A 22534-nucleotide genomic window follows, 5' to 3' on the forward strand; every position below is an offset into this window, starting at 1 on the left:
ATTGAGTGGAAGCTGAGGAGAGAGTAATTCATCATGATCAATTTTTCAAGTTATATATATAAATGAAGTTCTTACTTGAAATTCAAATGAAACCAAAACATTGTGATACATGACAACTATCTTAACTCCAAAACACGCCACAATTTCAAATTGATCTCAATGGGACAAAATTGAACTCATGACCTTACTTCAAATTCCCCTGCTTGTGTGAGAGCTCGAAAACCTTTGTACGGCCGATTAGGTAGATTCTTCAGATCCAGTTTGTCTATTTGCAAGCCAGAGAGGGCAACACCCATAATTCTAAAAGACACTTGAAATGTGGGAAATACATGAAGGCGCTCTATGCCCGTCTCAAGCACCAAGGTTCCAGTCATTGAAGGGGCTTTGTCTCTAGGGATCCGACCAATTGACCACGAGCAGGTCTGCAGAAACATGTCAACAATGAACAATCAATTCCAACATGAGTAAAAGCATATTTTCTGCATTTTTAAGTTCTTGACCTTAGAATTTTAATGACTGCACATAGCCCATATCATTTCAGAAATCTAACTAGTAGTCTAAGCAGCAATCGAAATGCATTCTCTGATATTCCAAATCCAAAAGAGTGAGCTTTCTATTTCTACAAAGAATAAACCATGAGAAGAGATGCAAAATCATCTCTTCCCTTCAGAAATAATAGATGGAGGGGCAAGCTTTGCACCAAATACCTTTAAATAACACAATGAAAACATATGGGTACCTTATTTGCAAGGATGTTTACTGTTCCATGATTTGAAGTCAGATCAGCTGATAGAATGCAAGCAGGCAGTTGAAATTGCACAGTTATTGAGTCGATTATCTTTCCAGGATCATTTCGTATTCCAACCAACACACTGACATTACATGTCCCAGCACCTGACGTCAGCTGCGGTTTTACGTATATAGGAGTACTCTTCAACTTTTTAACCCTGTATGAAGGTGAAAAGGCTGTTTAAATTATAAATACACATACCATGGGAACTAATCGGCAGATTCTAAAGTGTAGCTGTCCATGTTTCTCCAAACCCACAAATGTCACCCATATACATATTCTGTTTCTTAGTACACAAGTAACATACCTCTCACAGATAGCTAAACAGTACAGCAGATCTCCACTCAAAGAATTAAGAAATAATGCATTAATATCTACTCAACAACACACACCTGTAACTCATGAGCTTAAACTGTCCATCAGGAGGGACAAATGACAGAATTTGATGGGACTCCCAAGGTCGAAACCGAACACACGGATGGAATCTCACATCATCGAAGATGGAAGGATTTGCAAATGAAAGAGTCAAATCAGGAAGACCTGAGAGATGGGAGTTCACTTGAACTTCACCATAAATCTCGCATTTCACTAGGACTCCATCCCTAAGTAGAATTCGCCAAGAGAAAATTGGTTAGCACCTCAACTACAAAACAATAAACCATAAATATGACAGAATACTGTTTATCTACTAAACAGGAAATATTCTACGAGACACAATTGGGATTCCCATAGGAAATACAACCACCAAATGCCAATAAACAAATTTGAAAAAGTTAGTTCTTAGCCCATTCAAAAGAACTTGAAGAAACAAAATAGAAGAATGTTCAACAAAAGGCATGTGATAGCAAATAATACAGTTTAAAAAGAAATAAGCATTACTGTTCCATATCTTTTTGTTTTTTGGTTTATGTACAGAGTCATCAGTTACCAAGAAAAGGCATTGCCCTCTCTGTCACTCTAATGATATTTCTCAAGCTAAATCCATGTGTATCATCCATATTTTTTGCTGATTAATGTACATCACGAGACTTGAATATTATATATTTCCACCATCTGCTCTCTTTTACAAACACCACTCCCCACCCCCCCAAAGTCGCAGTGGGGGGCAGGGGTGTGTAGTGAAACATAAAGAAGTAAACAGCTAATGATAGATGTCATTCACATTTGTTCTATAATTGAAATCTCATGCAGATAGAATTTCACCAAATTTCATATTTCCAGCATTCTAATAGTAAAAACCTACAATGCTAAATCCATATCATCGCATAAAGTATCACATGAAGAAGCAATGTTTTATTGCAAACTTGATCTCATGCCTGTTAATAGTTGCATCCATTTCTTCAACAAGATCAACGTAAACTTCATTATTTGCATATTTTGGGTCTGTCGTTCTCCATGGAACACAGGATGCTGTTGCACCTGGAAGTGTTTCAGTGACATTGGAACTATTACCAGTCACAACGCTCAACATTTTGCTAACAATGTTTGGTCGAGCTATCATCTCTCTCAATATGTTAGGTTCTGTAGTGAGAGGGAAGCCATTGTCTATCATCTCATCAAGAAGCTGCAAATATGAACAAACATAATGTGTATTCAATCCATTAAACCTAAACACGAAAGAAGAGCCTATGATAAAAATTAACATCATGGAGAAATGGGGAACGTTGAAGTTTATGTAAGAATATCCAATCATAAAGAAGCGTCATTTATTCGTAGGCAAATGATTATCTTTTCATTTTGATCATCCAGAATGCAGAGAAGTTAACCAAATCAGCAGTACAGTTCCTATTGACTGGATATGTGGTCTTTGGAAAGAGAATGCTCTTAACCAAGTCTAAAGTGAAGACTTAAGGCATTTTCAATGGCTTTCTTTTGTACCATAAAATGAAAATATGCAATATCAAGTTGAAAATACTATTTCCTCAGAAAAGAGGCTGCTGAAGAAGTTAACCTCTAGTAGTCCAGTTCCTAATCACAAACCAGGACATGTAGAGAAAGACAAATCCACCACTTTATTGTTAAAAACTTTTTTGAATGTTTTGGGAACTCTAAATCCATGATACAATTTATATTTGAAAACCCCAAATATAGATTACACTAATGAAAATAATCTCATCCATGCAACAGATATACAAGAGGAAAAAAATTCTACTAAAGATTAACTCCAATAATATCACCTATAATAACAATCAGCCAGGAAAGTAATGTAAAGTACCTCATATACAATAACGAAGTTATCCTTTATGACATCTTCATTCAACCCTCCAAGATAATCTGAGAGGACATCAGCTACTCTGCAAAGAAACTAAAAGTAAATGGTTGAAGGTCAAGAAATTCTATTTCATCCAATGTGCATATAAGCATGCCCTTAATTGAAAATTTATATGGCTACAACATCTACCTCAATGCCCATCAAAGGTGGCATGTCAACTTGAGTGCAAGCTAAAAAAGTGATCCCTTCACGAACAACTTGGAAAAGGTAATGTGTTGGGGATGCAATTACTGGTTGTAGCTATATACACAGAGTGAACAAATTGTCAAACAATGGGTCTACAAACACACAACTGTCATATCAACTTGAATTACATACAAAAATGAAAGGAAATGAGAACCAGAACTTAAATATCTCAAATAAAGCATCAAGCTAAATTAGTCATGAAATACACAAAAGTTGTCAAAAATCATACACAATGTAAAAGACAAAACTGACACACACGAAAGCAACTATGTCCATTAGAATGTATGCAAAAGTGAAATAAATTGGGCTCCAGAAATTAAAATTTATATATAAAGCTAAGATTCATAAAACAAACATAAATTCGATATCAAACTCCAAACACAATACATAAGATGAAACGAAGAAACACAAAAAACAAAAACAAAAAAATTAGTATTTCAGCTAAATTTACAAACTAAAACAGAAAGTATTTGACATTGACACTCGGGAATTAAAATAAAAAAATGAAGCAAATCACAAAACTTAAATTAAAAGAATACAATTTAAAAAGATAAGAAAACCATTTACAGGAGATAAATATATTTAGTTTGACTTATTCACAGAACTGAAATTTAAAAAGATAAAGAAAAGACCCAGAAACTAAAAATAAAAAATAAAAAATTAAATTACAGGTACCTTGAAGGAATCACCTTGAGCAATGACCTGCTCCCAAAACCACGCACATATGGACCGGTCCACTCGATGCCCAGATAGCTGTTTCTCTAGCATTACCTCGCTATCCAACCCAAAATTCACAAAAATCAGCTTTTCAATTTAGACCCATCAATTAAATGGAGAAATCACACAGTTAAAAATAAATAAATAAAAAGAATGAATCCAAATCGCAGCGTGGTATTGAAATTGAGGGTTGAAGCAGTTTGGGGTTTATATGATTAGCAAGTCTTCGCAGCCAACAAATCTAAACGGTGGGAATTGAAATTGCATACAACAAAGAAAGCAAAGAAAAAGAAAAGATGGGTCTTACCCGGAATCTGATAGAAGAAATATACACTGCAACATCTCTCTCTATCTCTCTGTGAACCACACTCTCTCAGATCGACCAAAAGAAATGACCCAGTAGAGATTGGCGCGTCGTCAGCTGAGAACAATTCGTTTGGCTCTCTCAAGAACGAATGTATGACCAATAATATGTTTTGTTTTGTTTTGTGTTTTTTTTTTTCGGTTGTTTTTGTAATTATAATTGTATGTGATATGGATCAACCATAGCTTTGCTCTGCCCAAGTTGTTTTATTTCGAAGTTGGCCTTTTTTTTTACCTTTTCTTTTTCTTCTACCATACTATATTAGATTTGTGTAGGATTGCTAATTCATCATTATTATATTTTTTTTTCTTTTAAGCTGATCTGAAAAAATAAAAAAAAATCATATGTTTTAAACTTGCCATTTTTGGTTCATATGTTAAGGCAAAGCAGCAAACATTAATATTAACAAACAACCCACAATACAAAATATTTATAAAAACATTAATATAATTTTATCTTTACGTTATATCAAAATATCTTTTCAATTTTTTTTTTTTTTTTAAAAAAAAAAATCACTCAACACACGTTAACAACATCGGCAGTTCAATATGCAGTTGTAATTTGTTTAGCCCTTTTTAGCAACCAATATTGAAATTGTAATTTGTTTGGCCTTTTTAGCAACCAATACATAAAAACACCATTAATTTAAAGCATATTTGAGATTGTATTTGAAAAATATAACTTTTAAGTAAAAAAAACATTTTCTGTCAATTTTTAAGCTTTTTAAACCCTTACACGTGCTTTCAATTTCTTTTTTACCAAACATATATTTTTTTCTTTAAATGAACTTTTTGAGTGTTAAACATATTTTTAAGTTCCTCAAACGCACATCCAAACATACATTTAGCTGTTTTCCAAGGCTAGGAAGAGAGAGCATTGATTTAGGTTGCCTATTGGCTATTACTAAAATTAAGTGAATGGTTTACAGGCAAAATAGTATGAGTTTTCTACCATTGCATTTCATAGGTTCTTCGTACAAACCATTAGAAATTTTGGGCAAAAAATACAAGTAAACAAAATTTCTAAGCTGCTATTCCAAAATGGCCAATATAGTGCGCATGTACATTCCTCTTCCAATTCTCGAAGTCTTTCACTCTTTTTTCCCAGCTGCATATCCGTCTTATTTCCATCTTCCCCAATGAGTGAGTGACTCAGACAACACTGAATGCAGATTGTATGGTGGATGTGACCCGAGATGCGATGGTCTGGGAAGCAAATTGTTGAATCTTCTGCTTAGCATCTGAAAGGAACATCATGTGTTTTTCATTGTGAGTGTCGAATTTTAAAAATGATATGAATAATCATAAGATAGACGAGTATCTGCACAAATGGTGCAAAGGAGGCAATAACACTTGATGTTGCAGCTGTGATTTTTGTACTCACTAAAGGGATGTCAAGTGGATATATCTAGATGATTGCATCCAAACATCATTTCAATTTCAAGCACTCTAATAATTTTTGACAATATGAAATTTTCTATCTTAATTTGGGATATTTTGAACTTGTACTATAAAACTATAACAGTTACATCCTTCAATATCGTCTAAACCAAAATCAATCGAGAAAAAAAATCAGGCAACACAAACACAAAGCTCCAGCAGAATTCAGAATCCCATAGCAGTGACAATTACCATGGTGAGCTGCTCCTGAAGTTTTCCTACTAACAGTAGGCTCAATTGGCATAAATATAAGGCGGTGAGATCAATTCTTTAAACAAGCCCACAGTTGTGCCAAATTAAACTTTATAACAATTAATTATTTTTCCTTTCATACAATTTTTTTAATCGAAGTGCATAAAGGACATACTATCATGAACACTCACTCAAAACACAGTGGGTGATCAGCTAAACTGGAATCATTGAACAGTGGAGTGTCAGCTACATGAACCAGCACCCAATTTGTAGAGTATCCATTGATTTGTTAAATAACAAACCTAGATTCTAAGTCTAAATTTCATATCAATTTCAATAAAACATCACTGTACATATCATTAAACTACATTTATGCAGTATATAACTCAGTTAGAGACCTACCACAGCGTTGTCCCAACTAAAATTTGGATACACAGATCCTACTATGCCATTCTAATCTGTGTGCGCTCTCTAACACATTATTATCCTTTTATAAAATTATCCCTTCATGACAATAAGTTAGTTGTTAAGCAGAATTTAATAAATAGATGCTCTTTTTTTAGGAAAAAATGGGTGATGATAGATGAATGGGCAGAGTTTCAAGATCAAAATTGCCATTTTAACTGTGACATTTTCAATTAAAAAATGCTTTGAGGAATAGTCGAGGTAATTTGGAGGTAGACCAGAAGACACCTTTGCTTTCTTACTAGAATACATTTAGGCTCAAATTGTCATGAATTCATAAACCACAAGTCTGTTTTACCTAGACAAACTCTTCTCAGGCCACAACTATCTTATAGAATAATGAGTGAAATTTATGTTCCCAAATGCCAAGTCTCATCTGACCACCAAACCCCAACCCCAACCCCCAAAAAAATCTCTTCCTAATGATAATTATCTTCCGCAAAAATAATGATTAATAACACTACATAATTATATATTAGATATGATAGCATAATATTGGAACTCCTAATTGGATCATTTTCAGGAAAGAGACATTTTATAGGTCACACTCAGCAACTAATAGTAGCAGGCTATAAAATTATAGGCAATCAAATAAACTGCTTGCACACCTTTGCGGCATTTGGTGAAGCCAACAATATTTGCAATACCGAGGGTTAAACAAACTCCTACAACGAGGAGATAATCAGCTTGAAGCCTTATGAGAGAAAATATTGCAAGCAGGATCCACGCAGCTGCCTACAAATTAGAGAACAACAAATTTTGAGACTGAAAGAAACTACATAATAAAGCCAAACTACAAAAGGAGAGGTCACAGAAGTAACAACTTCTAAAATTCTTGTCATCTTTAAATTCTAACCTTCAACTTCATTTATACAAAAATTTCAGAAAAGTAAATTTATTATTTAACACTCGGCTGTAAAATCTCTTGCATTTTCTCAATCTGTGCAGACAATTTGTTTTTTTTTTGGTGAGGGGAGGGGGTTAATACTCCATATATGTGCTAGAAGGAAGTATGTCAATAGTGACATGCTATAGTAAAGCATATTTGCTCACCGTTAGGTATAGGGTCCACCAGAACAGCCATGAGTCTTTCTTGTTCATGCGGGCCAATGACTAAAGCAAAAACAAGCACCGACATATATGAGACTCGAGCACTAATAGCACAAATCATATATATTCTTAGAAACTTGAGCGCATCACAACTAATTGATGGTGATGAGATCAAGTGAAGAGAATAAGTTGATTCCAGAAAAGCATACAATGTAATACTAACCTCTTGGTCAAGCGATTCAAATTTCCATATACTCTCACCAAGATCATTTATCTCATTCCACCACCGTAAACCAACTAAAATACGCCCACTCACATTCTTGACTACCCAAAAATCAAGAGCAGCAAGAAGGACGGTCACCACAAAAATGATGACAAAGTTATTAACAAAAAGCGCAGAAAGGATGTAAAATGCCAATGCTGCAGCCTGCCAAATCCAAAAAGAACAAATTTATGCACTGAAACGTTTTCCCCCTTTTTTATATGTACTGAAACTGGTTTTAACATTCTTTTAAAAAACCAGGCATACTAGACCTTGAAAATAACATGAAAGAGACATGTCTTCGGGTTGGCATAATTTTCTCCAGCAGGCTGCACATGAGAGTAAAGTTATATAGGGAAGGAAACTAGGAAAGAATGTCTTTAGAACAACCATTAAAAATATATAGCCCCATTTAGAAATTTCCCTCCGACTTAAATGAATACTGATTGTTGTGGTTCTTTTTTTTTCCTTTTACAAAAACAAAAATTTTGCCTCGACCAAACCAAATTGTTATATTAGGTCAACAAGAGTTGATTGGTTCGCTTTCTTTTTGGCCCTCAACAATGAAAACTTTCTTCTTCATCATCTTTTACCCTTCTTTTCTTTCTTGATATTGAAGCCTTTCATATTCAACATTTCAACTTATTTTCCTTCATTTTCTCAGCAACAATTATCAATACTTTCAACCCAACACAACTAGACCTCCACTAAACTAACCCAATTTAGACATTTTACTAAATTAAATGAATTTGATCCTTCTTAGTTTTACATTACAGCAACAACAATATGTGGTGTATAGTTATATCTATATCAAGCATTTTCCTATTCTTTTCTTTGTCAATCTTATCCGAACCAAATGTTTTCCTCAACTTTCTCGCCAACCAAACAAAAGGGTAAGCCTAAAATCATCAAACAACGACAACCCAACATCCAATTCCAAAACCCAGATCTAACAACCTTCCAAAACCATAATTACCACCATATTTACAGTTGCAACAATACATATATACACATATGCAAACACACATACACAAAAGAAATTGAAGAAGGTCAACTCACCGGATTGAGATCCATGCTGGGGAGGTTTAAGAATTTATCAGAAAGATTTGAGGATTGTTTTTCGGAGAACTAAGGTCTTCCCGTTCGTAGATCCGATGCTGTAATAGATTTGTGGAAAAGCCCCATAACATAAAGAAATTACTAACCCAAGTCCGCGGTGTGGGTGGTGGATCGCACCCGGGCAAAACCGGACCGGCCTTGGGTTTGGCCCGTAGAGAGGGTTGGACTTTTCATAAAATTATCAAATACCATTAATTATTGATTATCGATAAATATCGATAATCTTCTTCTTCTTTTTTTTTTTTTTTTTTGTGAGTATCGATAATCTATAATCAATGTCGGTTATAAAATTTTTGGAAAAAGTTCAGGTACCCTTCAAAGTTCAAACTATCACTCAAGTGACAATATCTTTCCAAAATACCAAAAGTTTGTCAATATCCCATGGCCCCAAATGGTGGTTCAGTCGCCCCTAGTTTTTTCTTTTTTGTTTTTCTAATTTATATGAGTTTTTTTTTTTTTTTTGACAATTTTTTAATAGTTTAGGAAGGACATTGTCCAAATTGAAAATTTAGAGAGATATTGTCAATTGAATAATAGTTTGAAGGAAATATATAGACTTTTCCCAAAAAATTAATAAATTATGAGGTAATTACCTTTTGAGAGCGTCTTGGCCACTACTGAGGTTGCACAAAAGGTGGATTTTGTGCCAGCCACTAAATGACTGACACGTCAGCCTGGAGCAAGTTATAAAAAGTTTTTGGATGCACTAGATTATCCCTTCTAATGGTAAAATCAGTAAGACGTAAGTTTTCTTTCTCGTTCTTTCTTGCTTGGTTTTCTCAGTTTTCTTCGCCCACCGCCGCTTTCTCAGTTTTCTTTCGCCTACCGCCGCCCAGCTCGCCGTCGTCCAGTCCACCGCCTTCCAGCTCACCCGCACCGCCCAAGAAAAGATGAATAGAGAAATCGAGTCTCACCGCCGTCCAGCCCAGTTCACTGCCGCTGCCCAATTCCCTGCCACTGCCCAGCTCACCGCGACCCAGCCCACCTGCCCAGATCGCCGTCGTCTGCACCAATATCGCCACACCAGCACCGCCCATCGAACCCTGCCGCTCAGCCCACTCGCACCACTCAAGAGTCGATGGAAGTTCTTTCTTTTTTTGGATTTTTTTTTTTAAAAAAAAAAAAAAAAAATTAACTAACAAGGGATTCTAAAATAGGCCCTTAAAAAATCCTTTGTATTTAAGGGTTTCTGCAACCAAATGCTTGATGAAATTGAAAATTTTAAGTTTCACCTGCATTTTTTTTTTAGTCAAGAGCATTTGCAATTTTTTTGGTCCAGAGCACTCTAGTATTTTCTTGTTGGTTGTAGAATAAATCTGCCATTTTGCTTTCATTGTTGTAAGTTGGAACAAAAAATATTGTTAAATGAAGTTCTAATTAAGGGTGTCTGCAACTAGATTCACCTTCATTTTTAATGAAGTTCTAATCTGCCCTTAAAATATCCTTTGTATTTAAGGGTGTATGCAACTAGATTCACCTGCATTTTTATTTCTTCCAGAGCACTTGCAATTTAATAGTTGCAGAAGCACTCTGGTATTTACTTGCTGCGTGCATTTTCATTGTTAACAGCAGAGGAGGAAGACACCAAAGTTATTCTGAACCCTGAGATTAATACGACACGTCTACATAACACAGGTTAAAAACAATTAAAATTTTTTTTTAAAAAAAGAAGAATAGAAAAGAAAAGAAAGAAAAAAAAAAAAAAAAAGCGGCAGAACATGAACCCTGTTGGAGGAGATTCTGGCACCACCACCTCTGATCCCCGCAATCCCACAAATACAGGCAAGCAACTACTTTTCATATGAAAAGCAAAGTTCTTTGATTTTCAAGAAAAGTTGTCCTTAAGGTTAACGGGAAAGACAGGGGAAGAAAGATGGAGAGTTAGAGAAAAAAAATATATCACTTACCGGTGGTGGAAATCTGCCTGGGTGTGGCGGCAGTGGGTGGTTGATGTTTGCCTTATAAAAGAATAGGAATAACAGGGGAAAATAAGGGTTTGGGTTTATCAATAGGTTGGTATAATTTAGTGCATTCAAACTTTTTTTTCTAATTTGAAATAAGCTTAGTTGTCACTCATTGAGTGGTGGGCACAAAAAGTCACTTTTGTGCAACCTTCACATATAAGTTATTCTCTTACCTTTTACTCAATGAACTAATATGCACTTTCAACATGGCCCCATAAACAAACACTCTTGGCATTTAGCAGCATTGAACTACCATATATTTATCAAAATTCCCTTCAATTAGTCAAACGAATAAAGAAACTTGAAATGACACAAATACCTTAAGTTTAAAAACAAAATTTACATAAAATACCCTTAAATTTGAACAATTTTTTTTTTTTTAAAAAAAAATAGTATCAAATGACCCAAAAAACAAATAAAAATAAAAATAAAAAAATAAAAAAAGTTATTGGAAATAGTTGAACCACCCCAAGTGTTGAAATGGTGGTCGGACCACCCTCAGATGATGATTCAAGGTTCCTAACCAAATTACCCATTAAGGGGTGGATCAACCACCCTAAGTGTTGTTTGGGGGTGAGTCCCCACCACTCAAAGGGTGGATCGACCACCTCAAAGAATTTGTAGGAGGTGGCAAATGAGCTTAGGGGTAGTTGATGCACATTCTAAGAAGGGCTAATACTATAGTAGACCTTGTAGCTAAATATGCCGTTTTCCATAATATTTATGAAAGCATTCCCACAAACTCTCCCCTTTTTTTCTTTTTTTTCTTTTCTGTTTTTTTTTTTTTTAAAAAAAAAAAATTTAATTTTAAATGACTCTCCCCGTCTTTTCTTCTTTTCGAATTAAAAGTGGGTAAAAAAAAGAAAAAAAACCACCCTTATTAATTTGGTAGTACCAAATGATTTCCTGTGGGCTGGGCCATCTCACCCTTGGGTTGATCCAAGCTCTTGGGTTGATCTTAAGCCCAAGCTCTTGGGCTTAATGTTTTGAATCATACAATCTGTGCTTACCAGTCACCAGCTGTCTCAAGTAGGCTGGTTTCTAGTTTGGCTCTTTCCCATTGAAAGAGATAGAGGTCAAGAAGAGGAGGAGGCAATGGCCGTTTATTTAAATGAGAGGTTGAGGATACAACCCAAGTGAGTGAGGTGGGTCATTGTCTTATCCGAACTGCTAGAATGAGAGACACCCAAGGAAGAAAAGAGGTGATGGGCAAAGAAACATTCTTTAAATTTCAGAACCCAAGAAAAAGAGAAGGTGGATAGATAGAGAGAGTGGCATGGCAAACTTGGTGGTGCTGCAACAAAAACAACCCTCTTTTTCTCTCCTCCCTGCCTCTCTCTCTGACTTTAATGGCGCCAGACTCCACACTCAAATTCAGGTCCTCCCCTGTTTCCATGTGTGCGAATAATATAAGATGGGATGTCTTTCTTTACTGCAAAATTGAAGTACTCGATTTGTTACACCAGATGTCCAAATTATGCCTAGTTTGATTACATATTAATAAGCTTTTCTGTTTTTCTACTTTTTCTAGGTGGGTGTTTGATAAAATTTCACTTTCTCAATAAGTTGTTTTCCAAAGTGTGGAGAGAAATGGATGGCATATAGATATTGCGGGGTTGTTTTTAGTTTTGAGCTTGGCCGGGTATTGTTGGTACTCGGTGTGTAAACCAGAAAACTTAGCAAGCAACTATCTTTTGGGCTTACTATCTCTAAACACCCCATAAATATACTTGCTTCACCACAATTTGCTTGAACCAATTGTATGCTTTCCTAGTTCACATCGACCTTAATGAGTAGGAAAAGATATATTCATCCAAAAACTAACAAAAAAAGGTTGGAAAAGATGTAACTTTACAATGTACATGAGACTTATTATAAGGGAGGCACAAGCCTGTCAACAGCTACATCTATTGAAGCGGTTTGACTTAAACATTAGTATTGTTGTTTCTTATATGTTTCAAACTAATTAACCCCCCTCCCAATCTTCTAATTCTGGTGACAGTTGAAAAGAAAGGTATGGAAGCCGAAAGGAGCATTACATGTCTCAGCATCAAGCACCAAGAAAATTCTCATTATGGGAGGCACCAGATTTATTGGTGTGTTTTTGTCAAGACTCCTTGTCAAAGAGGGTCATCAGGTAGTTCCCCCCTCTGGTTTGTTATTTCTTTTTTCCTTTTTTTTTTTCCCATCCCCTTCAGTGTTTCTGTTTCTGATAGGTTTCCATCTCTTCTGGCATAACAACAATCCATAGACACTTGCTATTTTCATGCTCAATGACATCTTGAGCATTTTGATAAATTTAAGGGCACATAAAACTTTTGGCAGGTGACTTTGTTTACCAGAGGAAAAACACCCATTACCAAACAACTGCCAGGTGAAGCTGACAAGGACTATGCTGATTTTTCTTCCAAGGTACCACAGTCACTTAGGATTGGAAGTTATATTAACCGATATGAAATGCTGTCTGAATTTCTTGTTCTGGTTTCAGTTGTTTCTTTTTGGATAAATATATTACTGTGCTGCATAGGTACTAAATCTGTCTGTAATACTAGATCTTGCATTTGAAAGGAGACAGGAAGGACTTTGAATTTGTGAAATCCAGCCTTTCAGCTGAAGGCTTTGATGTTGTTTACGACATAAATGGTCTGAACAATCTCATTTCTGTACTTCTGTACTTGACAATTTTCCTCCTTCCACTATGATACAACTTTTTCTTCACCAGAAGCACAATGTCTTACTCTTCAGCTTCAAATAATTGGTAAATTTGGGCATATTTTCAGGACGAGAGGCAGTTGAAGTTGAACCCATATTGGATGCACTACCAAACCTCGAACAGTAAGCTCTGAGCAGCTTTTGATGATATCTCAAATAGTCTAATTAATTATATATCTAACCTTTTCTATTACAGTTGAATTTTGTAATATCTATGATTTACTGATTCTCAGGTACATTTACTGCTCTTCAGCTGGTGTTTATCTCAAAACTGATTTACCGCCCCACTTTGAGGTTAGTTAGAGATTGATTTGCATAGCTTACTGTTTACCTGTTTCCATAAAAGCAATGAAGGTTATAAGCAATTAGTTACCAAAAGGAACAAGCCTTTTGACTTACTTCGACAAGGCCTTTCTTACATTTCTCTATCATTTCAAAAACCTCATGTGTAATGAGAGGTTATTACGAACTATAACAAACTATAATTTTTTCATAATAAAATTTTTATCCAAAGCAATCTTAGATAATGATTACTTACCAAAATGGTTAGCTGACAAAGGAAAATCGAGAAAAAATAAACAAACATATATATAGCTGCCTCAAAGGGTTAAACCTTGAGGGAGGCTGGTGTATTTTTGCCCGAAAATTTCTAACTTGTCGTGCTTGGTGATAGACTGATGCAGTTGATCCAAAGAGCAGGCACAAGGGAAAGCTTGAGACTGAGAGCTTGTTGGAATCAAAGGGTGTCAATTGGACTTCTGTAAGGCCAGTCTACATTTATGGACCGTTGAACTACAACCCTGTCGAAGAGTGGTTCTTCCACCGATTGAAAGCCGGTCGCCCGATTCCAGTTCCCAACTCAGGAATACAAATAACACAACTTGGTCATGTCAAGGTTAGAGAAAATGCAATCTTAATTTGTATCAAGGCAATTCTGGAAGCAACTTTCTGAGCAATGACTTTTTACTCTCGTACTCGAGTAAAATTATTCTAGTTGAAGTTTCAGTAGTCTGTGCAATTGCTTCAAGCATGCAAACCAATTCTAACAACGTATATGTCACACCCTTAGCAAATTGCACATAATACTCCAGAACAAAGAATTTGTAGTAATGATATATACAGCTAGAGTTTTCTAATATTTGAATGTGAGGGTGAGGTTTTAATATGGTATAGTTTTGCAATCCCAGGACTTGGCTACAGCTTTTGTTCAGGTTCTTGGTAATGAGAAGGCCAGCAAGCAAGTATTCAACATTTCTGGAGATAAATATGTCACCTTTGATGGATTAGCAAAAGCATGTGCAAAGGTAATGCTTCCTAATGTATATCTAAATGGGAAAGAAAAAAAAAAAAGAATCCTATGATTTTTCTGATATGGGGAAAATTATGTTTTCACTAATTTATTGTTTCTTTGCTTTTACTTCCAACAGGCTGCTGGATTTCCTGAGCCTGAGATCATTCACTATAATCCTAAGGAGTTTGATTTTGGCAAAAAGAAGGCGTTCCCATTCCGGGATCAGGTAAATTGCATAGCTGAAAACATGAAGAATATAGATAAATAACCTGTGATAATGAGGTTCCTTCTTTACCACTTAGTTACTGATCTTACCATTACTTTGTTAATGCAATGCAGCATTTCTTTGCATCAGTCGAGAAAGCAAAGAGTGTTCTTGGGTGGAAACCTGAATTCGACCTAGTGGAAGGTCTTGCTGACTCCTACAACCTAGACTTTGGCAGGGGAACATTCAGGAAAGAAGCTGATTTCTCAACAGATGATTTGATTCTTGGCAAGAGTCTTGTTCTGACATAGACCATTCTTCCCTTTGATTCCTTTGTTAGTGTTTCCTCCTTTGGTCCAACTTTCCACTCAAGTTCAGGAGGATTAACAAACCAAATGTCAGGTTTTGTAATGGTACAATCCTGTCACCAGGAGAAAGAAAATTGAGTTACTATAAAGAAAAATGTGCTTGCATATGGGTCTTGTTATTTTCCAAGCTATTAATCCACAACAAGCTCCAAGAGTTTGTTGAAGTGGATTTCCAAATAATCAATAGTCCATTGGCTCTTCATGGGCCATGACTCCAATTTAGGCAACCATCCACAACAAGTTGTTCCATATGGTGTGACTTTGAGAAAGCCCAAAAGATTAATTCAAGCCTTTCAAGGAAACTGACCCTTCTAGGTCCTTATCAAGCTGCATGAATACGAGCCCTTCTATAAAAGAATGACCCTTTAAGTCTAGAGTAGGGATTTTCGGCTGCCAACAGTTAGCCAACGTCTGCCAAGTGAGATTTTTTTTTTTTTTTTTTAATTGAAGAGGAAAGAGGTTACAATGGAAATTATGGATGACCGAATTTGAGGCATTAGTACCAAATTTAGGATGACCGAATCCCTTTAGGGATGGTATTACGCTTTCTAAAGGGTTAATTTTTCACCCGCAGGTTTTAGTTTTGAATCCAAAAACGAGTTTTAAGGTATTAGAATCCAAATATTAGCTCATGAAAATTTAGCTAACAAAAAAAAAAAATCATTTCATTTTTATTATTATTATTATTTTTTAAGAAATGCTTAGCTTAATTAAAAAATTCATCTTTTAGCCATTTTAATCCTAGGTGGCATGGCCCATTTTAAAATTAATAGATTTTAATGGGCCATGCCACAATAAAAAATGAAAATGAGTCATGCTATCTATGATTAAAATTGCCAAAATATGAAATTTTTAATAAAGTCAAACTTTTTTTTTATTTTTTAGAGGCAGCCACGCGTTAGACGACGCTTAGCTGCCGCATAGACGGACTCTTTAGTCTATTCAACTCGTATATCTTTAGAACACATGATTCTCATAATGCATTTTTAATAAAACTTTGTACCATATTATAAGAATATATGTTCGTTCAACAAAAAGCAGAAATGGCCCGTTAGTAAAAAGAGGGGCCAAATTAAAAGAAATCTGTGTCCCTCATTGATACAAACATGATTAAGATTACACTAATCCTAATCAATCTTTGTCTTGAATTTTCTCCTTTAGAAACATCTACTACCTATAAACCTAATATATATCTTTATCTTGAATTTTCTTCCTTCAAAAGGAATAGAGACGTGTTGTTATGACCCCATGAATCTCAAATGACATTACAACATTTTGGAGCTAATGGTTGCACCTACCATGTAGACTGTAGTAGGTTTCCAAGGCATGTGGCAGTATGGGGATGCATTACCTTCCTCTCACTTTCCTCCATTTTCATGCTTCTTCTTTTCTTTTTTTTTCTTCTTTTTTTTTTTTTTAAGTTGGATGTGCTGATGTGGCAATAAATAATGGGATTAAATCACCGAAAGTGTGCTTAAAAAATAAAAAGAAATATAAAAGAAACTCATTCACATTTTAAGGAATAGAAGATTCTCCCAAAGCAGAAAGACCACCAATGGAATATTCTCTAACACATGGCCCCTAGTCTTATTACAGCTATTAATGCAAATATGAAGTCGGTTTTAGCCCAAAGTCCAACCATATCTTAAAACTTTAATACAAAGTCCAAAACATTATCAAATGTGAATTGGTCGGTTTAGCCATAAAACATTATCTATTTCATTATTTAATTTATTACGTGGCCCAAAATAATCTAATTTTAATTAATAAGTACTCTTTTGGACCGCCAACTAACAAAACTAGAAATGTGTGTGGTAGAGCCGTTGGTCATAGGAAGCTACACTTGTGCCACATGGCGACGTGGCTGTTGAATAGTCCACGTGGCCAAGTTGGCATGCAGAAAATGGCAGACATCTATAGGAGGAGTGCCATGTGTCAAAAGTATTGGTGTACGTGCGTCGACTTCCGGTGACTTTCGTGTGTGGTACTGTGCTGATCTTTAAACAGTTGAGTAAATATTTTTCTATAATATACACTTTTTCCCTCTCTTAAAATAAAAAAAAATAAAAAATAAAAAATCTAAAGGAAGCTTCCTGCACAAGTGTGGGTGGCTGAGACGATTGGGGAATGGAGACTATTCTTCAATGTTTTCTAGATTCATAACTAACGAAAGACCATAATGACTTATAGTGAAAGAGCAACTCTAAAGAAATTGCGTTTGAGAAATATAATTTTTAAGTCAAAAAGAGTTTTTGGGCAAAAACTTCATTTTTAAGCTTTTGCTAAAAGTGTTTTTTTAGCTATTTTTAGGCTTTTTAGACCCTTAAAAGCACTTTTAATTTTTTTACTAAACGAGTACGTTTTTCTTCAAACTGACTTTTTGAATGTTAAAAGCACTTCTAGGCTCCTCAAACGCAATTCCAAACAGGCTCTTAATTTGAAGAGTATTTATTTGGTTTAAAACGTAATTTTTTTAAAAATAGCAATTTTAAAATGTATGTAATAAAAATATAATTTTTATAAACGTGGCATGAGCTGAATAAAGGTAAAAAGTTTTTATTTAAGTGGTCATTCAACGTATTGTGTAAATTAAAATTATTGTTATTAATTTTTTTTTTTTTTTTTACATGTTCACACAAGAGGAGGGAAATGGGAGAAAGGGATTCTAACTAGTAACATTCACTTTATGAGACGTAATTATCAGCTGATTAAGCTATTCCTTGGTGACCTATTGTTATTAACATTGAAATAGAAGAGACATGTAAATGTTCAAACTTTTTTTTTTATATATATAGTCTTATATACAATCAAATAACTAATGAAAGATGTAGTTCATAAAATACTTTATGTGTAGACATAAGCCATAAACCGTCTTTCTTTTATGTTTTCTATCATCCGAATATATAAGTGTGTGTAGTGTGTTAAAATAGGGGGTGGAAAATAACATTATTCTACCACATTCATTTTGTATTGCAAGCTGAAATTGGAAAATATCACCATCTTAAAAATCATCCGTCATTTTCAGCAAAGATTACACGAATGTAATTATGGGTCTACCCTTGTAATTATGACAAAATCGAGTGGTGTTTTATCTGCTGGAAGGTTCACCAAAGACTCTTCTGCTTTATTCTATATTTCTTATCCGGTCTTTCGTGCACCGGCCAATTCCAGAAACGTCGCCCAAGCCGTTGGATCAGAATCATCAGATCACACCCACGCGTAGCGTCCGATCTATTTGGGATTCTACAACGCATCTAAATGGTCAAAGACTCAAAAGCCTGAAAGGCCCAGCCCATTAGTAGAATAAAACGACATCTACCTTCCGGACCCATTAAGCTTTGTAGCTAAGATTTCCATACCAAACCGACAAGGAAATATTTTCTTTATTTAATTACCATAATGTTCGATTTTTTTTACCTTAAATTAATCCAACCCAAATCCTATATAAACACCCCCACCCCATAACCCCAGAACCATCGATCACACAAAACCTTTTGACTACAAGTCTTTTCTTCTCAAACAAACACTTCAGTTTCTTTCTCTTCATTTCCACTCCCAAAACCTTAAACTCTTTCTTCACTTCAAAAACCCATTTGAAATGGCTCCTGACATCACCGCCGCCGACGTCACCGCCGCCAAGCCAACCGGGCTAGCCAAGGCCGGTAGCATGCCTAGCCGGGCATTTGTTACTTTCTTGGCTGGCAACGGGGACTACGTGAAAGGTGTGGTTGGCTTAGCCAAGGGCTTGAGAAAGGTCAAGAGCAAATACCCTCTAGTGGTGGCAATCCTGCCCGACGTGCCGGAAGAGCACCGTGAGATTCTGGTGTCTCAGGGATGCATAGTGAAGGAGATTGAGCCGGTGTACCCACCGGAGAACCAGACCCAATTCGCCATGGCCTACTATGTCATCAACTACTCCAAGCTTCGTATTTGGGAGGTATGTAAATAATGCAATGCCCATGTTTGCATAATTGCATGTGTTACAAGCAAAATAATGTCATTTTTAGATAGACTAAATATTTGAAATTGCAGTTTGTGGAGTACAGCAAGATGATCTACCTAGATGGAGACATTCAAGTTTTTGAAAACATAGACCACCTCTTTGACCTCCCAGACAACTACTTCTATGCTGTGATGGATTGCTTTTGTGAGCAAACATGGAGCCACTCTCCACAGCAAAAGGTTGGCTATTGCCAGCAGTGCCCTGACAGGGTCAGCTGGCCTGCTGATTTTGGTCCCAAGCCTGCCCTCTACTTCAATGCTGGCATGTTTGTGTATGAGCCCAATCTCTCAACATACCATGACCTCCTCGAGACCCTCAAAGTTACCCCTACAACCCCTTTTGCTGAGCAGGTAATTATTAAATTTCCATTGCTAGTCTGATCATCATTATAATGTAATTTTCAAGTTCTGACTCGAAATTTGTTATGATTCTCTTGCAGGACTTTCTGAACAAGTTCTTTAGGGATGTTTACAAGCCAATCCCACCAGTTTACAACCTTGTCCTGGCCTTGTTGTGGCGCCACCCTGAGAACATTGAGCTTGACAAGGTCAAAGTTGTTCACTACTGTGCTGCTGTGAGTATATATAACAATCCCAAAACTTGAGATAATTCTTCTTTCCTTGGAATATAATCTAAATGGTGTAAATTTGGATTTGGGTTTTTTAGGGGTCTAAGCCATGGAGGTACACTGGCGAGGAAGAGAACATGCAGAGGGAAGATATAAAGATGCTGGTGAAGAAATGGTGGGACATATATGATGATGAGTCATTGGACTACAAGAACACACTGGCTTCTGCAGAGGCTGGAGCAGGGGCTGGGCAGAGGAACCTGCGGTCATTTTTGGCGGCGCTTGCAGAGGCTTGCGGTATTCCCTACGTTAATGCCCCATCCGCCGCTTAGTGCTTGTGGGTCATATACAAAGAAATGTATATATGACTTATCAATTAGTACTGCACGATTGGTTTTAGTTGCATTGTTGGTTGTAAGTGGAAGATTTTCCTACTCAAATATTAGGAATTTTTTCTTCTTTTTTTTTTTAATGGGTTTTCGATTTGTGGTTGGTTGTGGTCTTTCTTGTTTTAAGTGAAAGACCCAAACTTCCCAGATTTGTAGAGGGCACAGATTTTCCTCCAAGCTAGTGGAATAAAATTGAATTTTTTGTATTATCCTTGAAACCCCACCAGAACTTTCTAAAAATGGCATCAAGTTGAGAGCACAAAGCTTTGGTTCTTGTTGATTTCTAGGGCTGTCAGTAATTCTGCTGAAGTGAATGGCAGATTTAGCCATATTCACCTTTTGACCAGAAAAATCAGAATAGGCATTGAGATAATTTAGAATGGCCTTAATTGGCTTCATTAGCATTATGATCATGACATCATCAGCAAAAAGAAGATGAGAAATGGGAGTACCCCTTGAGAGATTTCTCTCTATTAATCAACCTTGAGAAAAATTCAGCTCCTATCAAGAAAAGAAAAGGGGATATTGTTCTCTTTAATTCAATTGGGTTAAAACAAATTCTTCTAACATATTCTATTAAATAGACATTAATTTTTAGAGTAAGTAATTCTCATAATTCATTTTAATAAAAGTTGTATCATACTATAAATACACTTGCAAATGTAAGTTGAACCCAAATTAAATAAAATAAATAAATAAATAAATAAAAAATAAAAATAAAAACTTTGTTCCTCAATGTTACAAGCCTTGGGTACCTACTACAATAGTACTCGCCATTGGAAATCAACTTTAAATGAGAGGATGTCTAATACCTTATATATACATGATTAAGATTCTGATTAAGCCATGTAGGACCTTAGGATTGTAACATACCATTACACACCACAACAAATCAACGGTGGCCAGTTGAATCAACATTGACTCGATGGTAGTTTTTTTTTTTTTTTAGCAGCTTCATTCATCTATCAATATTCAATAACTTAAATATTATGTTCATATATCATACTAATATATTTTATTTCAGCCTATAAGTCACCCCTTTCATGTCTCGACCACAAAGTCGCAACCCATGCGATCATATACTTGACAAGTTGTATCAAATCTCATGCACATATTCGACGTAGTGGTTGACTCCAATACAAACTAATATAAACTTTAAGTAAAACTCTTTCGTGAAAATTGGCTTGTAAAGAGGGTACCGTACCCCGAATGTCTATCTACAGGATCTATCTTTGTCTTGAACTTTCTTCTTTTTAAACATCTACCACCTAATCCTAATCTATCTTTGTCTTGAATTTTCTTCTTTATAAAGGAATAAAGACGTGTTCTTATGATGCCATGGATCTCAAATTACATTACAACAGAGCTAATGGTTGCACCTACCATGTAGATTGTAGTAGGTCTCCAAGGCATGTGGCAATATGGGGTTGCATTGATAGCTTACACGCTTTTCCCATACCTTCCTCTCACTTTCCTCAATTTTCTTGCCTTTTTTATTTTTTATTTTTTTTAAGTGTGCTGATGTGACAGTAAATAATGGGACTAAATCACCGAAAGTGTGCTTAAGTTAACTTTTTTTTCTTTTTTTTTTTAAGGTAAATGTGCTTAAGTTAATCTAAATGCATTAGTGGGAGATGAAAACAAAATCTTATGAGGTCAACCATATGGATTGTGGGCTAAAATTAAGGAGGATAGAGAGAGAGAGAGAGAGGAAAGAAATTCCAACAATCTTGATCCACAATTTCCTCAAAAAGAAAAAAAAAAAAAGTCCAAAAGAAATATAAAAGAAACTCATTCAAAGTGTAAGGAATAGAAGATTCTCCCATAGCACCTATGGAATATTCTCAAAAACATACCCTCTAGTCACGTTACAGCTATGAATGCACATATGAAGTCGGTTTTAGTCCAAGTCCAACCATATCTTAAAATTTTAATACAAAATCTAAAACATTATCCATTAATGTGAATTGGTCGGTTTAGTCATAAAACATTATCTATTTCATTATTTAATTTATTGCGCGTTCCAAAAAGTAATCTTATTTTAATTAACAAGTCCTCTTTTGGACCAACTAACAAAACTAGAAATGCGTGTGGTCAGAGCCGTTGGTCATAGGAAGCTACACTTGTGCCACATGGTAGAACACCGTCCTCTAAATCAGATGCCGACACCTCTCCTCC

General features: G+C 35.6%; 4 protein-coding genes across 5 annotated transcripts; 2 read left to right on the forward strand and 2 right to left on the reverse strand.

Annotated features, from left to right (window-relative positions):
* Positions 1-34: 34 nt before the first annotated feature.
* Positions 35-4446, reverse strand: LOC132168556 (AP-3 complex subunit mu). 2 transcript variants are annotated; one of them, XM_059579553.1, is made up of 8 exons: positions 4273-4446; positions 3924-4023; positions 3192-3302; positions 3006-3095; positions 2107-2354; positions 1183-1392; positions 740-947; positions 35-422 (listed from the first exon to the last, which is right to left on the reverse strand). In XM_059579553.1, exons 1-8 carry the CDS (start codon positions 4305-4307, stop codon positions 177-179), a joined length of 1248 nt encoding a protein of 415 aa, XP_059435536.1. In that variant the 5' UTR covers positions 4308-4446; the 3' UTR covers positions 35-176. The 2 variants fall into 2 exon arrangements, with proteins under 2 accessions (XP_059435536.1, XP_059435537.1); XM_059579554.1 differs by lacking the exon at positions 4273-4446 and having other exon boundaries at positions 3938-4024.
* Positions 4447-5205: 759 nt separating this feature from the next.
* LOC132170592 (Golgi apparatus membrane protein-like protein ECHIDNA) lies at positions 5206-8973 on the reverse strand. The gene is made up of 6 exons (XM_059581616.1): positions 8797-8973; positions 8010-8066; positions 7699-7902; positions 7479-7538; positions 7034-7160; positions 5206-5569 (listed from the first exon to the last, which is right to left on the reverse strand). The coding sequence occupies exons 1-6, from the start codon at positions 8809-8811 to the stop codon at positions 5481-5483; spliced, it is 552 nt and encodes a 183-aa protein (XP_059437599.1). The 5' UTR covers positions 8812-8973; the 3' UTR covers positions 5206-5480.
* Positions 8974-11988: 3015 nt separating this feature from the next.
* Positions 11989-15503, forward strand: LOC132170543 (chloroplast stem-loop binding protein of 41 kDa b, chloroplastic). Its single transcript, XM_059581555.1, has 10 exons — positions 11989-12198; positions 12823-12957; positions 13146-13232; positions 13373-13463; positions 13601-13655; positions 13766-13826; positions 14206-14427; positions 14720-14836; positions 14960-15049; positions 15163-15503. The coding sequence occupies exons 1-10, from the start codon at positions 12097-12099 to the stop codon at positions 15337-15339; spliced, it is 1137 nt and encodes a 378-aa protein (XP_059437538.1). The 5' UTR covers positions 11989-12096; the 3' UTR covers positions 15340-15503.
* A 3329-nt stretch (positions 15504-18832) lies between these two features.
* On the forward strand, positions 18833-20551 carry LOC132170507 (galactinol synthase 2-like). The gene is made up of 4 exons (XM_059581508.1): positions 18833-19333; positions 19429-19749; positions 19839-19973; positions 20066-20551. Exons 1-4 carry the CDS (start codon positions 18995-18997, stop codon positions 20297-20299), a joined length of 1029 nt encoding a protein of 342 aa, XP_059437491.1. The 5' UTR covers positions 18833-18994; the 3' UTR covers positions 20300-20551.
* The last annotated feature ends 1983 nt before the right edge of the window (positions 20552-22534 follow it).

Source organism: Corylus avellana, chromosome ca2 (assembly GCF_901000735.1).
Source record: "Corylus avellana chromosome ca2, CavTom2PMs-1.0".
NCBI classification, from domain to species: Eukaryota; Viridiplantae; Streptophyta; class Magnoliopsida; order Fagales; family Betulaceae; genus Corylus; species Corylus avellana.

Coding starts and splice junctions, on each gene's coding strand:
- LOC132168556 (XM_059579553.1), bottom strand. CDS start 4,307: ATGTTGCAGTGTATATTTCTTCTATCAGATTCCGG. Junction 3,303..3,923: donor CTCAAGGTGATTCCTTCAAG/GTACCTGTAATT, acceptor CTGTGTATATAG/CTACAACCAGTAATTGCATC. Junction 423..739: donor TAAACATCCTTGCAAATAAG/GTACCCATATGT, acceptor ATGTTTCTGCAG/ACCTGCTCGTGGTCAATTGG.
- LOC132170592 (XM_059581616.1), bottom strand. Junction 7,539..7,698: donor TTGAATCGCTTGACCAAGAG/GTTAGTATTACA, acceptor TTTTTGCTTTAG/TCATTGGCCCGCATGAACAA. Junction 5,570..7,033: donor CTTCACCAAATGCCGCAAAG/GTGTGCAAGCAG, acceptor TGTTCCTTTCAG/ATGCTAAGCAGAAGATTCAA.
- LOC132170543 (XM_059581555.1), top strand. CDS start 12,097: ATGGCAAACTTGGTGGTGCTGCAACAAAAACAACCCTCTTTTTCTCTC. Junction 13,233..13,372: donor ATGCTGATTTTTCTTCCAAG/GTACCACAGTCA, acceptor CTGTAATACTAG/ATCTTGCATTTGAAAGGAGA. Junction 14,428..14,719: donor CACAACTTGGTCATGTCAAG/GTTAGAGAAAAT, acceptor TTGCAATCCCAG/GACTTGGCTACAGCTTTTGT.
- LOC132170507 (XM_059581508.1), top strand. CDS start 18,995: ATGGCTCCTGACATCACCGCCGCCGACGTCACCGCCGCCAAGCCAACC. Junction 19,750..19,838: donor CAACCCCTTTTGCTGAGCAG/GTAATTATTAAA, acceptor ATTCTCTTGCAG/GACTTTCTGAACAAGTTCTT. Junction 19,974..20,065: donor TTGTTCACTACTGTGCTGCT/GTGAGTATATAT, acceptor TGGGTTTTTTAG/GGGTCTAAGCCATGGAGGTA.